The sequence below is a fragment of the Struthio camelus genome, chromosome 13 (genome assembly GCF_040807025.1).
Source record: "Struthio camelus isolate bStrCam1 chromosome 13, bStrCam1.hap1, whole genome shotgun sequence".
Taxonomy (NCBI): Eukaryota; Metazoa; Chordata; class Aves; order Struthioniformes; family Struthionidae; genus Struthio; species Struthio camelus.
The window spans coordinates 24,167,616-24,183,350 of NC_090954.1; the positions used below are offsets into that span (position 1 = coordinate 24,167,616).

A 15,735-nucleotide genomic window follows, 5' to 3' on the forward strand; every position below is an offset into this window, starting at 1 on the left:
AGGCGGCGGGGCTGCGGGCAGAGCGAGCGGCTCTCTGCAGCCGCCTCTTCTCCACAGAGCCGAGCTGCAGCTTCTGCTTGGCGCCAGCAGCTGCCGCGGGCGGGTGGAGAGCCCGCCCCCCGCCCGGCCAATCGGGGAGCGAGGGGAGGCAGCGAGCGAATGGGTGCCCGGGAGGGGCGGGGTGAGCCGTGAGCGACACGCAGGCCGCCCAACGGCCGCCCGGCGGGCTGTCCCTGCGGCCGCGGCCGGGGCCAGCGTGGCGCAGGGCCCGGCGGCGGCGGCCTGCTGCGTGCGCGGGGGCCGGGGCTGGCCCGGGCGGGGCCCGTGGGCGAGGGGCGTGCGGCGGGGGCGTCTGCGCCACGGCCGCGCCCCAGCAGCCTGCTGCGCTCCCTGTGCCGGCGCGGGGGGCCCGGCTGGCGCCCCGTCCCTGCCATGGCCCCGCCCCTCCGCCCCCGGCCCCGGCCCCGGAGTTGGGTGCTGCCGTGGCCCAAAATGGCGAAGCAGGCAATTCCCCCTGAGCGCAGGAAAGCGCTTTTTCCCCGCGAGGGCGCTTAAGCAGTGGAGCAGGTTCCCCGAGAGGCTGTGGAGTCTCCGCTGCAGGAGAAGCTGCAAAGCCGCCTGTGCTGGTGTGGGGCAACGTGCTGTAGGTGCCCCTGCTGGAGCGGGGCTGGAGCAGAGCATCTGCAGCGGTGCCTGCCACGCTCAGCTGCCCCAGCACGGCCCGGTCCTGCCCTTCCTCTGCCTGCTGGGGTGGGGCGCGAGGGGGCCCGGCGGGAGCGTGAGCAGAGGGGCTGCAGGGTAGGGGGCTGGTGCAAGGGGGAGGGCGGCTGGGGAAGGGGTTGGGGCTGGCAGTGAGGGTTCGGGCATCTCCCTGGGGTTGGTGCTTGGGGGCTGGTGTTGAGGGCAGGGCTGGGGACGAGAGCTGGCTGCATGGGGTGAGGGGTTGGGTGAGGCGTGGGGCGAGGTTTGGTGGTTGTGCTGCGGGTTTCCGGTGCTTGCTGTGAGTGTTGGCTAGCTTTGTGGGGGAGTGGGCTATGGCAGGGGTGAGGGCTGGGGTGAAGGCTAGCATTTGTTGGCTAGGGCTGAGGGTTGGAGATGCCGGTGAGGGCTGGAGCAAGAGTTAGGGAAAGGGGTTGGAGGTCTGGGTTGTGGCTGGAGGGTTAGAGTTTGGGGTGAGGGATGAGAGGAGGGGATTGGGGCAAGAGGTATGGTGGGGTCAGGTTTTGAGGTGGTGCTGGTGGTTAGTGGTGAGCAGGTGAGTGCAGCCAGGCGTGGGCAGCCGGGGATGAAAGAGGAGGGAGCTGGCCATGCGGAGCCGCGCGCGGCCCCTCGAGCTGCCTCGCCCTGCCCTGCCCCAGCTCCCTCCTGCCCGGGGCGGCCGCGCTGCGGCCCTGGAGCCCCTGGCGGCGCCGGCTGCTGCTGCTGGAGCAGCTCGCGCAGCAGAGGTGACCTCAGAGCCGCCCCCGGCGGGGCCATTGTGACCCCCCCCGTTGTGACACCGGCGGCGCTGTCAGGTGCGGGCAGTGTCCGGGCGGACGGTGACGGGAGAGGGCAGGAGCGCGTGGAGCTCGAGGAGGAGCCCCCGAGCGCAGCCGCGTCTTTCCCTGCCGCCCCGGCAGCCCCGCGGAGTCGAGGCGCTTGCCGAGGCCTTGCCAGCTCCTGCTGCGGGTGAGAGCGACGGGGCCGGGCTCGGCAGTGCCACGGGGCTGCGGGGGCCCTCGGCCGCGGCGGGGGCAGGACCTTGCGGCAGGGGCTGAGGCGCAGGAGAGCTGGCTCCAGGGCCGGGGCGGGCGCGGGGACCTTTGACTGCGCTGCCCCCACCTCCGTGGGGACCCTCCCCAGCTCTGCATTAAACAAGTGTCCCCCTCCTGCCTCTGCTCCGTGCCGCAGGATGGCGGAGAGACCCCCCAGCCGCCCGCGGGTGGCCTGGGAGCAGGAGTACGGCTGCCCGCGCCGGGCATCCCAGGAGCAGGACAGGGTTGCCGAGGAGAGCAGCTCTGCCTCGAGGCCCTTGGAGGGGTTCGAGTCCCAGGCGTGGCGGAGAGGTGAGTGAGCGGCCCCGTGGGGCTGGGCCGGGCTGGGGTGAGGGCCGGGGAGCGCACCCTGCTCTGCGCCGGGCTCCCATCTCCCCAGCACGTGGTGTCGGGGTGCCCGGGGTGGTGGCACAGCGGTGCCCGGATGCCAGGGCCCGCTCGGGGCTTGGGAGCTGGCCCCAGCGCAGCACGCGCCCGGGAGGGAGATCGCAGATGGACGCAGCTCCTGCTGCCTGGGACGGGCAGCGAGCGGCAGCTCCGTGGCAGGAGGAGAGATGCTGCCCGTCTGGCAGCACGTTCCCCAGCCTGGTGCAGTTGAGGTTTGCCCTGCCTGGCTGGCTGCAGCAGGGCAGCCCATGTGCTGGGCACCGTGCAGCCTTGAGCAGCGTGGGGGAGACTGCGTGCCCGGGAGCAGGCCCATGGCTGGCCGGCGGGCAGAGCTCACTGCGCGGCTCTCTGCTGCCTGCCCTCCATCTCTGCAGTGCTCCTGGCTCTCTTCCTTTCTCAGGTGCAAGGTTTTCCATCAGCAGCTGGTCCGAGCTGTCCAGAGAGGATGAGGAAGCCTTGGACTTCATCCAGGCCTTTGTGGGTGGCCGAGAACAGGTAAGTGCAGCCGTTTCCATGGGGGCTGTGCCTGGGTCTCCCTGCGGGTCCGCCCATGTCTGCTGGCAGGCTGCTGGGGAGGTGCTGGCTGTGCAGAGCTGCTGCCGTCCGGGGTCCCGCCCAGCACTGCAGCCCCCTGGCTGCTCTGGTCCTGCTGGCCTTTCCTGTCCCCTCTCGCGCTCACTCTGTCTCTCTTCCCCGTCTGTCAGCAAGAGGCGCAGAAGCTGAAGTTTCTAGCGTCCATCGGCACCCTCTGTGGAGGCAGCAGCGCCAAGACCTTGTCCTGGGGCCTGGAGGTGTTCTGCTGCCGACACGAGCTGGCCGAGCATATCGAGGTGAGGGGAGAGGCAGCAGGTGTGAGGACAGGGGCAAGGCCAGCTGGGCCCTGGGTCTGCTGGTGCTGGGTGATGGCAGTTGCCGCGCTGACTGCCGGTTGTGCTGTGCAGGTGCTGCTGGAAGAGGAGCCCTTGGAGCGCCTGGGCACAGCGGTGCGCCAGCAAGCCATGCTTGCTATCACGGCAATGAGGTAGCTAGCAGAGCCCCTGGTTTGGCCAGGACCTGTGCACAGCATGTGCCTGATGGCACCATGCCTGGCTGGGAGGTGTGCACCATGGTGGGAGGAGGCTGGCGGTGCTGTCTGCTGCGCTTCTGCTCTCCCCTTGCTTGTCAGTAGGCTTGTCAGTAGGGCAGATGGGAGGGCAGAGGGTTGCCTGCTGCAGCTCCCCAGGGCCCCTTGGCTTGTAGTGCAGAAGGGGAGGCAGGTGGTAGAGAAGGGGGGAGGCCTAGCTGCCTGGGCTCTCCTCTGGCCCTGGGCCAGTTCATGGAGGGAGGAGGTGCCTCCCTGCAGGGCTCCCTCACGTGCTCTCTGTAGCAGCCGGGGGACTCCTGCCCCAGCAGCCCACAGCCACCTCCCCAGGGCATCCAGGCACTGCTCCCAGCACCAGTGTCCAACAGGCATCTCTCTCTCTCTCTCGCTCTCTCTTTGCAGTGCAGTGGAGCCGGTTCTGGAGGGCAAAAAGAGCAGCCTTCTCCATGCCTGCTTCAAGAGTGTCTTCTTGCTTCCTCCAAGAGAAGACATGGAGACCGTGGACATGTCCCTCTACTCCAAGGTAGGTGCTGGGTGAGCTACAGGGAGCCCGCCAGCCCCTCTGGGCTTGCCCCTGGCTCCGCTGTGCTGAGAGGTGACTGCCAGCTCCAAGGCTGGGCAGGATCTCAGCTTTGTTTTCCCACCCTCCTGCCTTCATGCCCTTCCCGTGGGCTGGGCCATGGGCAGTGCCCAGGGGCTGGTCCGTGCACAGCAGGTCTCCTGCCCTGAGGCCTCTCGTTGGCCCGTGCAGGGCAGCGGGTGTCCTCGCTGGGCAGCAGGGGTTCAACTGAGTCTGCTGTGGGTCAGAGGCAGTGGGGAAGGAATGCCACAACCCCCTGTCCTCCTTGCAGACCCTCGATGCCATGGACAACATGTTGGAGGTGCTGGTGCTCAAGTCGGCCACTTCCAGCCTCCTGGAGCTGCAGAAGATCTTGCAGGTGTGGCATTTGCAAAGAGTGGGCTGCATTGGGCCTGTTCCTCGGCCCAGAGGGAAGTGACACCCTCGAGTGGACATTCCCCCCCCGAGTGCCATGTACAGGCAGCACGCTGCAGGCAGGGGGCGTTTCTCGCTTGGGTGAGCAGAGGTTCCCCACTGGGCTCTTCTGTGAGCCCAGTGTCCCCTGGCTACAGCCCAAGTCCCTTCCCACCCCAAACATCCTCCAGGCTCTTGGGAACACCTTGCCCCCATGAGCACTCCTGGGCCACCTCTGCCCCCAAAGCTCTCCTTGCACCAAAGCAGTGGGAGGAATGTCACCCTTCTTCTCTAGGCACTGCACTGATGGCAGCTGGTGCTGCTGTCCCCCCGCCTCCGTGTGCCTTGTGCTTTCCTTGCCAGATCAGAATGGGGCAGAGACCCACTGGGAGCTGCCCGTGCTGCAAGGGGAGCCGAGCCCAGAAGCTTGGTTCTTCTGCCATGCCAGGAGGCCGGAGGCCAGGCTGCCCACTGCAGACCCCTAGGGAAGGTGTGGCCTGAAAGGCCTGCCATCCTGAAGAGGGCACCCGGGGCCATGTGCATGGCCAGGAGCAGAGGCTGGGAGGGGGCTTAGGTGTGGCTGGCTGCCTGAGGGCAAGGTGGGCCTTGCAGGCTGGGGCCTGTAGGGGCAGGAAGGCCATTCCAGGCTTGCTCTAGCTCCGAGGAAGCCTTGGTGCACTGTAGGACTGCAGGCAGGCGCTTAGCAGAGCTGCTCCTGCTGGAGTGGGCGTCAGCTCCCCGGGCAGAGCAGTAGCCTTTCTCCTTGCAGATGCTGCTGCCCTTCACCAAGACGGAGAGAGCAGCTGTGCGTGAGAGGGCCGTGGGGAGGATTGGGAGGCTGAGCAAGTTGCTGGCCAACTATTCCTCGCTGGAGGTAAGGAGCCAAGCACCGTGCAGCCCCCGCTTTGGCCCTTTGCAGCAGCCCAGAGCACAGTGCAGCTCAGGGGGTCCCTCGGAGGGAAGCGTGGGCACAGGTTAAGGCACTGAGCAAGGCTCTGCCCTGAAGCAAAGCTCTTTGGCCCTCTCTCCATGGGCTTTTCTCTGCAGTCCCTTTGTCGCAGGAGCCAGCTGTGCCCCCAGCCCTGTGCAGGGGAGCAGTGCGCGCGGAGCATGATGTGAGCCGCAGCCTGGCAGTGCTGCCTTTGCTGGGCTGCTGCTTTGGGAGGCAAGGCCTGCAGGGCCCTCGAGAGCTTTGGCTCCGCTGGGATCCATGCCTGGGCAGAGTCTTGGCTTCAGGGCTTTGGTGGCGACTGCCTCCCGTCAGCCCTTCTACCTGTCCCACCCGCCTTGCCCAGGTGTGGCACCCCTTTGGAGGAGTGGATGAGAGCCCTGCCTGCTATGGGAAGATCCCCGTGCCGATGCTGGGACAGCTGGTGGGCTGTCTCATCCTTTGCTGTGCTTACGAGGACGCGGAGACCAAGGGCGGGGCCTTGGATGCTCTTCATTGCCTCTTCAGATTCGTCGTGCAGCGAAAACGTAAGAGAAGCTGTGCTGGGCTGTGTGCTTCTGCACGCGGCCACGCTGGCAAGGCCGGGGAAGGCATCGCACTGCCTCGGCCCCTCTGCTCAGTGAGGCAAAGGAGCAGGAGGCGCGGCTGATGTAGGAGCAGGGGAGCAGGCTGTTAGTACCTGTCCTGGATACCACTGGCCTGGAAAACGCTCAGCAGCCCCTGCTCAGAGGCTACGGCTTGTGTCGGGCTTCGCACCGGAAAGCCCGTGAGGCTTTTGGTACCCTTTGAAGCAGTTGCCCTTCTCTGCCCTGGAATAGGCCCCGACCCTCCCTGGGAATCCTGCTCCCCATCCATTCCTGGCATGCCCTTTGTCTCTGCCAGGCTGGTTTCTCTCTGACGCCATGAGTCTGCCAGCTGCAGCTCTGCATGACTCCTGCTGACCGCTGTGTCTTTCTGCTGCTGTTCAGGCCGGGCGATGCTGCAGGATGATCCAGAGTATGTGGAGCCCCAGAAGGAGAGGGAAGCCGACAATGAGCTCTGCCTTTCGTGGACGAGCAACATGAGCGTGATCATGAGGGTGAGGAGCACTTCCCTTGCTGGGACTGTTGGCCATGGGGTCCTGAGGAGACGTGGATGAGCAAAGGGATGCCTAACGAGTGGGGCTGAGGGGGCCTTGGGGTTGATGCAGAGGTGGTGGTGGAGAAGGAAGCAGCTCTGAGTGGCACCTAGAGTACTGGTTGCTGCCTGGTAGCAGCCCTGCTCTCACTGCTGTGTCTCCCGCTGTCCCTGAGCGGGGACTAGCCAGAGGCTTGGCTCCAAGAGTCCCAGCAGCAGCTGCAGCCTGCTGGCCACCGGCAAGCTAGGGTTGCCTGCAGAGCCAGTGCACTGTGAGCCTGCTCCCGAGCATCCTGCCTTGCCCTGGTGGCCCTCTGGCCACATGCCCCATGCTGCTGCTACCCAGCACAGCGCGTGCTCCTGGCTCTCCTGGGCCACGGTGCCAGCACTGCCCCGCACCTCTCTCCAGAGCCACATCCACTGCTTAGCTAAGCAGCAGTAGTGCGGCCCGCAGCGTGACATTTCTTCTCTCCTGGGTCCTTTCTGCCCCAGCTGTTTGTGAAAAACCTGCAGCCTTCCGAAAGGACAGACGTCATTGTCACAGCCATCGAGGGCATGAGGAACTGCAGCACCTACAATACGGAGGTGGCTTCCCACATGCTGACCATGTTCCTGCTGGACGCTTTCTCTGTGCTGGAAGATGTAAGGAGCCTGGGGCTGGCGTGCGTGGGGCTCGACCCTCTGGGGCGCTGTTTCCCCGCCGAGAGCCAGTGTTCTTGGGCAGCGGAGCCCCTTGGAAGGCAGCAAGGAGCGGTGGGAGTGGTGGAGAGGGAAGGAGAAGTGAGTGGGAGCTGGGGTATTGGCTGCTCTCTGGGAGCAGCCTCACCGTCCGCCTTGTGTCTTCCAGGTGCCACGCATCATAAGGTGCCTCTACAGGAACGTCAAGTATGTGAGGGAGCTGTCGGCCCGGGTCACCCTAAACAAGACCCTTTGCCAGCTGGCCTGCTTGGAGCCCAGCGAGGTGACCATGAGCCTGCTGTACTGCTCGCCACTGTGCAACAGGTATGGGGCCCGTCAGCCTGGACGGGCTCCTTGGCCGTGGGGAGAAGGGCCCAAAGAGGGCCAGAGGCAAGCAGAAGGCCAGCACACGGCTGAGGGGCAGGGCCCTGTGTCTCGCCCACCGTTTCCCAGCCCTGGTGCCTCAAGCAGGCCTTGAGGAGCCAGAGCTGAGCAAGTGTCCCTGCCTTGAGCCGCAGAGCGCAGCGGCTCTGCACGCTCCCTGCCGCGCAAGGGGCTTCAGCTTGGTCATGTGCTGCCTGCCTGGGCAGGACCCTCTTGGGGCTGCCAGGGAGGAGGGGGTGGGCAGGGGCAGGGCTGGCACACAGCTGGGGACCTCCAGGGCTGGCCCAGGCTACGGTGCTGCGGCCAAGGAAGTGCCACTGACAGAGCGCTCTGGGCCTGCAGCACTGCCGTGAGCATGTGGAAGGTGCTGATGGATAAGCCGATGCTTGCGCCGGACATGCTGCGGGAGCTGCTGAGCTTGCTGGAGGAGCGGCCACTGCGCAAGCAGTCCAGCTCCGACAGGGACAACAACTGCATCCTTCCGCTGGCCGTGAGTTAGGGGACGAGACCTCCCGTGCCCCCAGGCTGGTGCCTGCCTCCCTGGGCCCCCTCCCCCTCTCCACTGCTTGTGTGCCCCCAAGCAGGGACCTCTCCTGGGCCCATGGCTACAACATGGCCAGCGCCAGGCCTCCGACTGTGCCAGCGCACAGGGCTGCCAAGTGCTGCCTGGCCTCTCTGCACACCAACAGCCAGGCTGGCCATGCCCAGGAAATCTCCATCCGACGCTGTCCCTGCATCCGCCGACCTCGCTCAGCAGGCTGGAAAGCCAGGGTCGGGTTGGGGGCAAGGTGAGGGGCAGGAGTAGGGCTCCTGCAAAACCTGGGCAGGCAGCACGGCCTGGGACAGGGAGCCTGGCCGAGCGTGCACGCTACACGAAGCCTGCCGAGGTGATGGTCATGCTGAGGCAGGAAGGCTCACTGTGTACAACCAGGAGCTGAGGCCCAAGAGCCTGCGGGCGCTGGCCCTGGTCAGGCAGCCAGGCTGAGGCCTCCAGCTGCATTTCCCATGCTCCAAGGCTGTGCTCGAGCCTCCCACCTGGAGGGCTGTGGAAGCATGCTGGGGACTGCTCGGGAGTGAGAGGTGTGTCTGGGTGTTTTCTGCAGGCAACGAGGGCACTGTGTGAGATCATCCGGGAGCCCGTCTGCCCAGAGGCGGTGAAGGCGTTTTTCCCCCAGCTCTTCCTGGCGCTGCTCTTGCAGATGGTCTTCACAGCAGAGTTCAGCCACCAGGAAGCAAATATCTTCTTGAGGGAATGTCAACGGGATGAGTCCCGTCCCACCAGCCACGTCAGGTGCTCGATCCCGCTCGCCCTGTCTCTGCACTGCACCTGGAGGCAGGGCCAGGCTGCCAGTGTGACCTGGGCTTTGCTCTGCATGCAGGTGCGCCGTGCAGGCCATGAAAAGTCTGCTGCGCTGCGCCCACTATGAGACCATAGCCGTGGCTGTTGAGAGGAAGGGCGGCTGGGACCTATTTCTGCATGCGGACACCTCCCAGAAGGGAGTGGTGGTGCTGGCCAGGTAGAGCCCTTTCCGGCCTGCTCTGGCCCAGCACCTCTTCCCTGGCTGTGGGGTGTGCCTCCCCATGTGCTTCTTGGTGGGGGAGGGGGAACGCCACTTCTCCAAGAAAGGGGCTGCAGCCTCAGCCCTTGTGGCAAGGGCTCGCCCAGCAGAAGGGCCCTGGGAGCTGCCATGCTGCCCAGCTTGGAGAGCTGCTGGGGGAGCAGGTGGTGTTAGGAGCTGTGGGAGAGGGTCGTGCGCAGGAGAACCTGGGGAGGGCCCAGGGGCACAGGAATCCAAAGCGGGCAGGAGAGGGGATGTGTGGGCAGGCCATGCCGCCTGGGCAGGAAGGCTGTTTCTCCGGTCTCCCACCAAAAGGAACGTAATGATGCCTGACGCTGACTTTCTAATGGCAAGGTGTGGTAGGGCAAGAGCAGTGCTCCATGAGCAAATGCCGCTGGCTGCAGGAGCTGCGTGCCAAGCAGAGCGATGCCAGAGGAGGTTTGCCTGCTCGGCTGAGGCCCAACACTGCCTTCTTGCCTCTGACAGAGCAATGAGAGGGGCTGCCAGTCACCTGCGTCGCTGGATCTTCCGCCAGCTGGCAAGGCTGCTGAGGAGGGAGGACCAGTTTCATCAGCTGCCCGTCATGGCTTTCTTTGTCGAGGTGGGCCTCATGGCAAGCAGTGCCTCTCTGGAGGGGCCTCTAAATGCTGTGCTCGCTTGTGCACATGCATGTGGGGTGATGCTGGTGAATGGAGCTGGGGCAATGCATACGCTCCTGTTAGTAGCCCCGGCCTTGGCTCGTTTCTGCTGGGCGACCACTCGTAAGCACTTGTATTTCGTGCCTGCTTTGTGGCAGCTGTCTGTGTTCAATTGCTCCTCCAAGGGATGAGAACAAGAGGCTGCGGAGGGTTCAGGGGACGGGAGGAGGAGGCGAGCAGTGTGTGCAGTGTGCCGTGAGGCGCGGGGCTGGGAGCAGGGCCCAGGGGTGTCTGCACAATGCCTGCTGTGTTTGGGCTGAGCTTTGTGAGGGCCTGGTGCCCTTGCCCTGGATGGTGGGTGGGATGGAGAGCTGCACGCTGCAGGCAGTGCTGCCGGCTGTGCCAGTCTTTCAGTGCTGTGTCCATTTCAGCTGCTGGAATGCCCTGACCTTGCCGACATGGATGAGGAGGTCCTGCCACTCGTCCAGGGTTATGCGCAGAGTGAGAGCCTGGAGATGCGCAGACTGGCGTTCAGAGGCCTCGTGGCCCTGTTGAATAGACCCAAGATGGTGAGGAGGGGGGCAGGCGGGTGAAGCCATGCTGGCAGCCTGGGGCTTGACAGGAGACACTGGGTCAGAGAGTGGCTTGGACTTGGCTGGCAATCCGGAGGTGTGGTAGCTGCTCCCAAGTCTCCGCTGCCCCATTCATCTGCCCCGAGTGTCATGCCAGGCCCTTGGCCGTGCTGCACAAGGAGAAAGGCACCAGTGCCCAGCGGGAAGATCTGGGAGAGGGACAATGAGCTGGAGCACAGGGCCGGGCTAAGGCAGCCAGCTGCTCCTGGGCCTTGAGGCAGCAGCTTTGCTCCCTACAGAGGCCAGTGCATGCTGAGGGCCCCCTTGGAGATCTGTGCCCTGCACTGCAGCCTCTGTGCCCAAGGCCTGCGTGTGTGCAGAGCCCTGGCCCTGGCCACTGAGCCCTGATGGGAAAAGAGCAGGCAGAGCACTTTTGGGCGGGGGGGGGGGGGTTGTCGGGTCTGGCCTTGCTTCCCACAAAGAAAGTTGTGCGTTTCCCACAGAAAAGGAGAATGCAGAGCCTGCTCCCAGACAGCATGGAGTGGCTGCAGGATGCTTGCAGGGAAGTGCGTGTGGGAAGCCTGATGCTGCTGAGAAACATCCTCAGCTACCTGGAACAGAAGGGCTCCAACCCGATTGTTCTGCAGCTGGCCGAGAAGCTTCTGCCTCGCTTTGATGACGTAAGGCTGATGGGAGAGCCGGGGCTCTGCTGCTGTGTCCGGGGGTCCGTATGCGTGGTCTGGGTGCTGTGTGCCCCTCTGCATACGTGCCTGTTGGCACGTCCCCGCACAGGCCCTGCTGTATGTCAGGAAACCTTTTGCCCTGTGGTTCTCAGCCCATGCCCTGTGCTGGCCTTGGTGTCCGGGGCTGTGGGAGTAGAGCAAACCAGCCCCCTGTCTGCTCTCGGCTGCTGCGTCTCGTGCTTGGCTGCGTGCGGCGCTTGCCGTGGCCTGGGGCAGCGATGAGCAGAGAGGTAGGAGCAGGCTAGAGAGCGAGGGAGAGGCCGTGCCGCGGGGCTGTCCCTTTCTGTCCTCTTGTTGTGTGCGGGGGCCCTGATGGAGGCCTCGGGAAATCCAAGAAGCTCCCTCCAGAGGGAGAGGGAGACAGAGCCCGTCATCAAAGCGGGGCTCATTGTCCAGGCTGCCTCAGCAGAGGCTTGTCCTCAGCTCCGACCTCTGGCCGGGCTGGGGGACAGTTGTGCCCGGAGAGGACGAGGCCTTGCAACGGCAAACGCTCTTGTCGGGCCCCGTTCCTGGAGTCGTTGCTGAGGCCTCCCCTCCTCTCCTCCCTGCCTGCAGGAAGACAGCAGAGTGCGAGAGCTCTCCATGCTCCTCTTCAAAGACCTGCTGGAGATTGTGGTGGGGAAGAACAAACGGAACCTGAAGCAGCATGCACAGAGGAGCCTGGTGCCGCTCTTCCTCCACATGAGTGACAAGGTGCAGAGAGTGGCCCAGGTAGGGAGCAGTGTTTTGGGGAAGCAATGCTGACATGCCGTGGGTGGAGGTGAGCAGCAAGGCAAGGGCTGCTGCCAAGTGTGCCTTGGAACGCATGGCAGCATGAGGTGCAGCTTCTTGTGTGCCGAAGGACAAGGCAGAGCTGCCTCTGCCTTCAGGGAGGGCCAGACCTAGTGGCACGCTGCGTCGTGCCATTTGGGGCTGGGAAAGGCTGGGAGCCTTGCCAAGACGAGGGGGACCCAGGGTGTCCTGCCGTGGCTGCGGTGGCATCTCCTGGTCTCTGTTGCTCTGCAGGCCTCTCAGGAAGCCCTGGTGAGCGCTGCACAGTTCCTCAAGTGGGAGGAGCTCAAGCAGCTGGCCAGAAGAGCGGAGACATGGAAGATCGGGGAGTGCGTGGTAAGGACGTGGCCAAAGGCCCCGGGGCCGCGGCGGGATGAGGCCTGCCGCCATGGCCAGTGGGCAGGGTGCACAGCTGTGCCCCTCACGCACTGCTGCAGCCCAGAGCCCTCTACTCTAAGTGCCCGCTGGGGTGCTGAAGGGGCCCCTGGCCTGGCTGGGCCTTGGCAGAAGCATGGCGGGGATCTCAGCACCCGCAGGCCCCGCTCTGCCCTCTGCTCCCTCTGAACCTGGCTACCAGCCAGCTTCTAGCTGGGAGGCGTGGGCAGGAAGGAAGAGGAGGCCGGAGCTGGGAGGAGGGACAGGCCTGGCCTTCTGGGGAGGCTCGGTGCCAACCCCCTGTCCTTGTGCTGTCTGCAGCTGCTGAGGGACAGGAGCAGAGCGGAGCAACACCTGCGCCAGAGCCTGCCATACCTGGAGAACCCGGACGCATCCTTGCGGGAGGCAGCTGTGAGGTTCATTGGTGAGCCACAAGCCCAGGGCCATGCCTGCCCACCCAGACGGGCACACAGGAGGGTCTTCAGTCCCTCCCACCGTCCCTGGGTCCTGCACCGTGGGGACGGGGCTGGGGCCAGCCTTGCCCAAGGGGAGCAGGCTGCATGGCCAAGCTGGCAAGGCCAGATGGGAGCTGTGCTGCTGGGGGCTTGCTGGGGAGTATGAGGGGTGAGCGGAGGTGTTTGCCTAGGGCTCATCGGGCAGCAAGTGAAGAAGCGGAGGAAGGAGAAGGTGCAGGAGCTGTGCACTGGTGAGTGAGAGCAGCGCTGTGTCAGGCAGCCCTGGCAGGGAGGAGGGAGGAGGCTGGGAAGTGAGCTGCAGTTCACTGGCCTGCCCCAGGTGAGGAAGGCTCTGTGTCCCTACGTGGGGGAGAGCAGGGGGTATTTGGGGCGCATCTGGGGCTTGGCCGACCTGCAAGTGCCAGCTGATCCATTTGTCCTACCTGCTGCCTCCTCCGCATGGGAAGAGCTGAGTGGGGCTGGCCCTGCCTGGGGGGGGATTCCTGGGATCTCTGCAAAGGTGGGAGTCTGTTCTCAGCTCGGTGCCTTTCTCTCGCAGCCCTCCAGCCCCTGGAAAATGATGCGGAACCTTTAGTCCGTTGCCTGGTGTCACAGACCATCATGAACCTGAGGGTGCCAAGGAGAACATCAAGATTCCACCTCGGAGCACTGTGTCCCTGGCTCCCGAGAGCATGGGCGAGGTGGCACCCTCCCGCCAGGACGTGACTCTGTTTGAGCAGAGCTGACGCAGCTGTGCCAATGTCATGGTGCTGCACACCACGGACACACGCAAGTGTGCTGGAAGGTCTGGCTCATTGCTGGCATCTCCCGCAGCCCCAGGACAGCTCGACTCCTCAAGCACAGCCCCTGTTGTGCTACCGCTTCATGGCTTTGTTGGGCTTCCCGCAAAGATACAGCCCCGTTTCCTCAGCCGGAGTGAGTGTTCTTTTTTTAGGGAGCCAAAGGCAAGGGGCAAAACTTGCTGCCTGCATGAATCTGGCTTGTCCTGGGGGGGACGGGGTGTCCACTCGTTCCAATATGCCAGGCCAGCGTAGAGCGGCCTGACACACTTTGGTTTTGCTGCAAAGCGTCAACTGCTCTGCTGGCCCACAATAGCCAAGGGAAAGGGGGAGAAAAGCTTTGGCCTCCCCTGCCCTCTCCAGTCACCCCAGGGCAAGAGCAGGCCCCTGCTGTCTTCAGGGCTTGCATCTCAGGTGGAAGGGCAGAGCTGGGGTATGACATGCAGCTCTGTTTCTATCGCCACTGCCTACCCTGCGCATGCAGGCCTCAAGGCCGAACCGTCCATGAACTCCAGAATCATTGCTGAGCATGTAACGGCCAAACCCATTAAAAGCAGCTAATAAAGATACACAGCTAGCTCATGGGGCTAAAAAGTAGACTGCAGGGGACAAGATGGGATGCACGTGGGTTGGGGTTGACCTCGGAGGAGATAAGGGACTGTGGGAAACAAGGACATGGCAACCAGTGTGGGCTGAAGGCCAAGACCAACCAGAAGGAGAGAGACACCAACCAGAAGGAGAGTAAAGAAGACTCAGTAAAGAAGATTGGGGGAGACCTTCCCTGGCAGGTGGGAAATAAAACTGTAAAGGGTCTAATTAGGCCAGAATTCCTTTGTTCAAGGTCCCTCCCTGGAGGCACCCAGCTCCAGCAGTTACTATGCTGCACCATCATTTAAAGAAATAAAATTTTGCTGCTAGATGTGCGTGAGGCTCTGCTTCTTGGAAACCTAGGATCAAAGTGTTTCCACAGCACTTTGGCACCCCAGATGGGAGTGTAGCCAACCACCATTGGACCCTCTTGGCTCCAAACATCCAAATTTAGAAAAGGAAAAGGAACAAAAAGGAGAAAAAAGCCGTTACAGTCAAATCGATCCCTAGCTAGTTAGCTGTCCCTTTATGTCAGGATGATTGTCCATCTTACAATTAATGTGGGGGTTAACCCAAGGAAGGATCCTTCGATTCTAAGAAATGAGCTCTGCTACAGCTTCTATTGGAAGATGAAAAGCCTCACTGAATGGATTATTGGTATGTGTGGGATAATTGGATGTGGGACCGGCGAGATCCAAGGAGGACAAACGGCACCCTCTGTAAAACTACTCTTGCTGCAGCAGATATAGGTGTCCCAAATAACGCCCCAGGAGCTACTGCTCCGCCTTACACTCCTCCGGTGGCGCCTCCCGAAGATCTGTCTATCTGTCCCTCTCCTCCTCTTACTCAGACTTCCCCTCCTCCCGTGGCAGGACTCCATCCTATGGTTGCTAATGTTTTACCTAATGCAGCAGCACTCCAACCGAGTGCAGCGGGGGCGGGGGGGGGAGCTAACCCCCCCTCACGTGGTACTGCATGTATTTACTAGCCAACCCTGGAGTCCGAGTGATTGAGCATTGTGGGCAAGCAAAATGCCCAGGTTGAGGGAGGATGCGGAAAGGAGCGCTCAGCTGTTTTCTAATATATATGCACTGGGTAGAATCCAAACTGGCGGGATACCCAAGTACTCTTGAGAGAGTTGTTCTGACCAAACTGGCGGGATACCCAAGTACTCTTGAGAGAGTTGTTCTGACCAAACGAGCGAGATGATAAAATAGTTAATAAAGAGGCAAAGTTTGTACAACAGACTGGGGGAAACACAAATCGTTAGCCAGCAAACGATCCAAATTGGGATTACAATAACGCAGGGGACAGAGTCGCTTGCCAGACAGGACTCCGGAACTCGGTAGAAGCTATTAGAGCATGTAGCAAACTAGGAGTGGATTGGACTAGAGTGCAGGAGCGTAGACAGAGCTTGGACAAAGAGGCCAGGGATTTTGGGGGACGACTAGGGCAAGCCTTGTTGAACTATGGGGGAAGGACTTTCCAGAATTGGAATGATGCACTAGCCATTAGTGTCTTTGTCCATCAGGCCGCTCCGGATAGCCCAAAAGAGTTGAAGGAGCACATGCCAGGGTGGCAAGGAGAAACTTCACAAAGGATTTTAAGCGTGGCAGTATTGGTCTATGACGGGAGAGAGGAGAAACAGCAAGGGAAGCAAGCAAAGGAACGGAAAAAGGAAAACCAAGAAGAGGCTAATCTCTTAGCAGCAGCTTCAGCACGGAACTTGCAAATTAGAGGAAGGGGTAGAGGAAGAGACAGAGGAGGCCGAGGAAGGCTAGGGCAATGCCAAGGGCAAGGACGAGAAGGGGACAGGAGAAGACGGGGAGACAGTGAGGGACCGGAATGTTATTTCTGTGGCAATGTAGGACGTATGCAGAGAGAATGTCCCCTTTGTCCAAGAAGGCCCCCA

The 15,735-nt window shown here is 62.9% G+C and overlaps 1 protein-coding gene across 1 annotated transcript; it reads left to right on the top strand.

The window, feature by feature from the left end:
* The first annotated feature begins 1,896 nt into the window (after positions 1–1,896).
* LOC138069119 (maestro heat-like repeat-containing protein family member 7) lies at positions 1,897–14,151 on the top strand. Its single transcript, XM_068959704.1, has 21 exons — positions 1,897–2,045; positions 2,542–2,636; positions 2,846–2,971; positions 3,083–3,162; positions 3,625–3,745; positions 4,074–4,160; positions 4,965–5,069; positions 5,491–5,671; positions 6,113–6,222; positions 6,753–6,902; positions 7,108–7,262; positions 7,665–7,812; positions 8,426–8,613; positions 8,702–8,839; positions 9,368–9,482; positions 9,951–10,088; positions 10,595–10,771; positions 11,390–11,545; positions 11,840–11,941; positions 12,302–12,404; positions 12,995–14,151. The coding sequence occupies exons 4-21, from the start codon at positions 3,140–3,142 to the stop codon at positions 13,159–13,161; spliced, it is 2,364 nt and encodes a 787-aa protein (XP_068815805.1). The 5' UTR covers positions 1,897–2,045; positions 2,542–2,636; positions 2,846–2,971; positions 3,083–3,139; the 3' UTR covers positions 13,162–14,151.
* Positions 14,152–15,735: the final 1,584 nt, after the last annotated feature.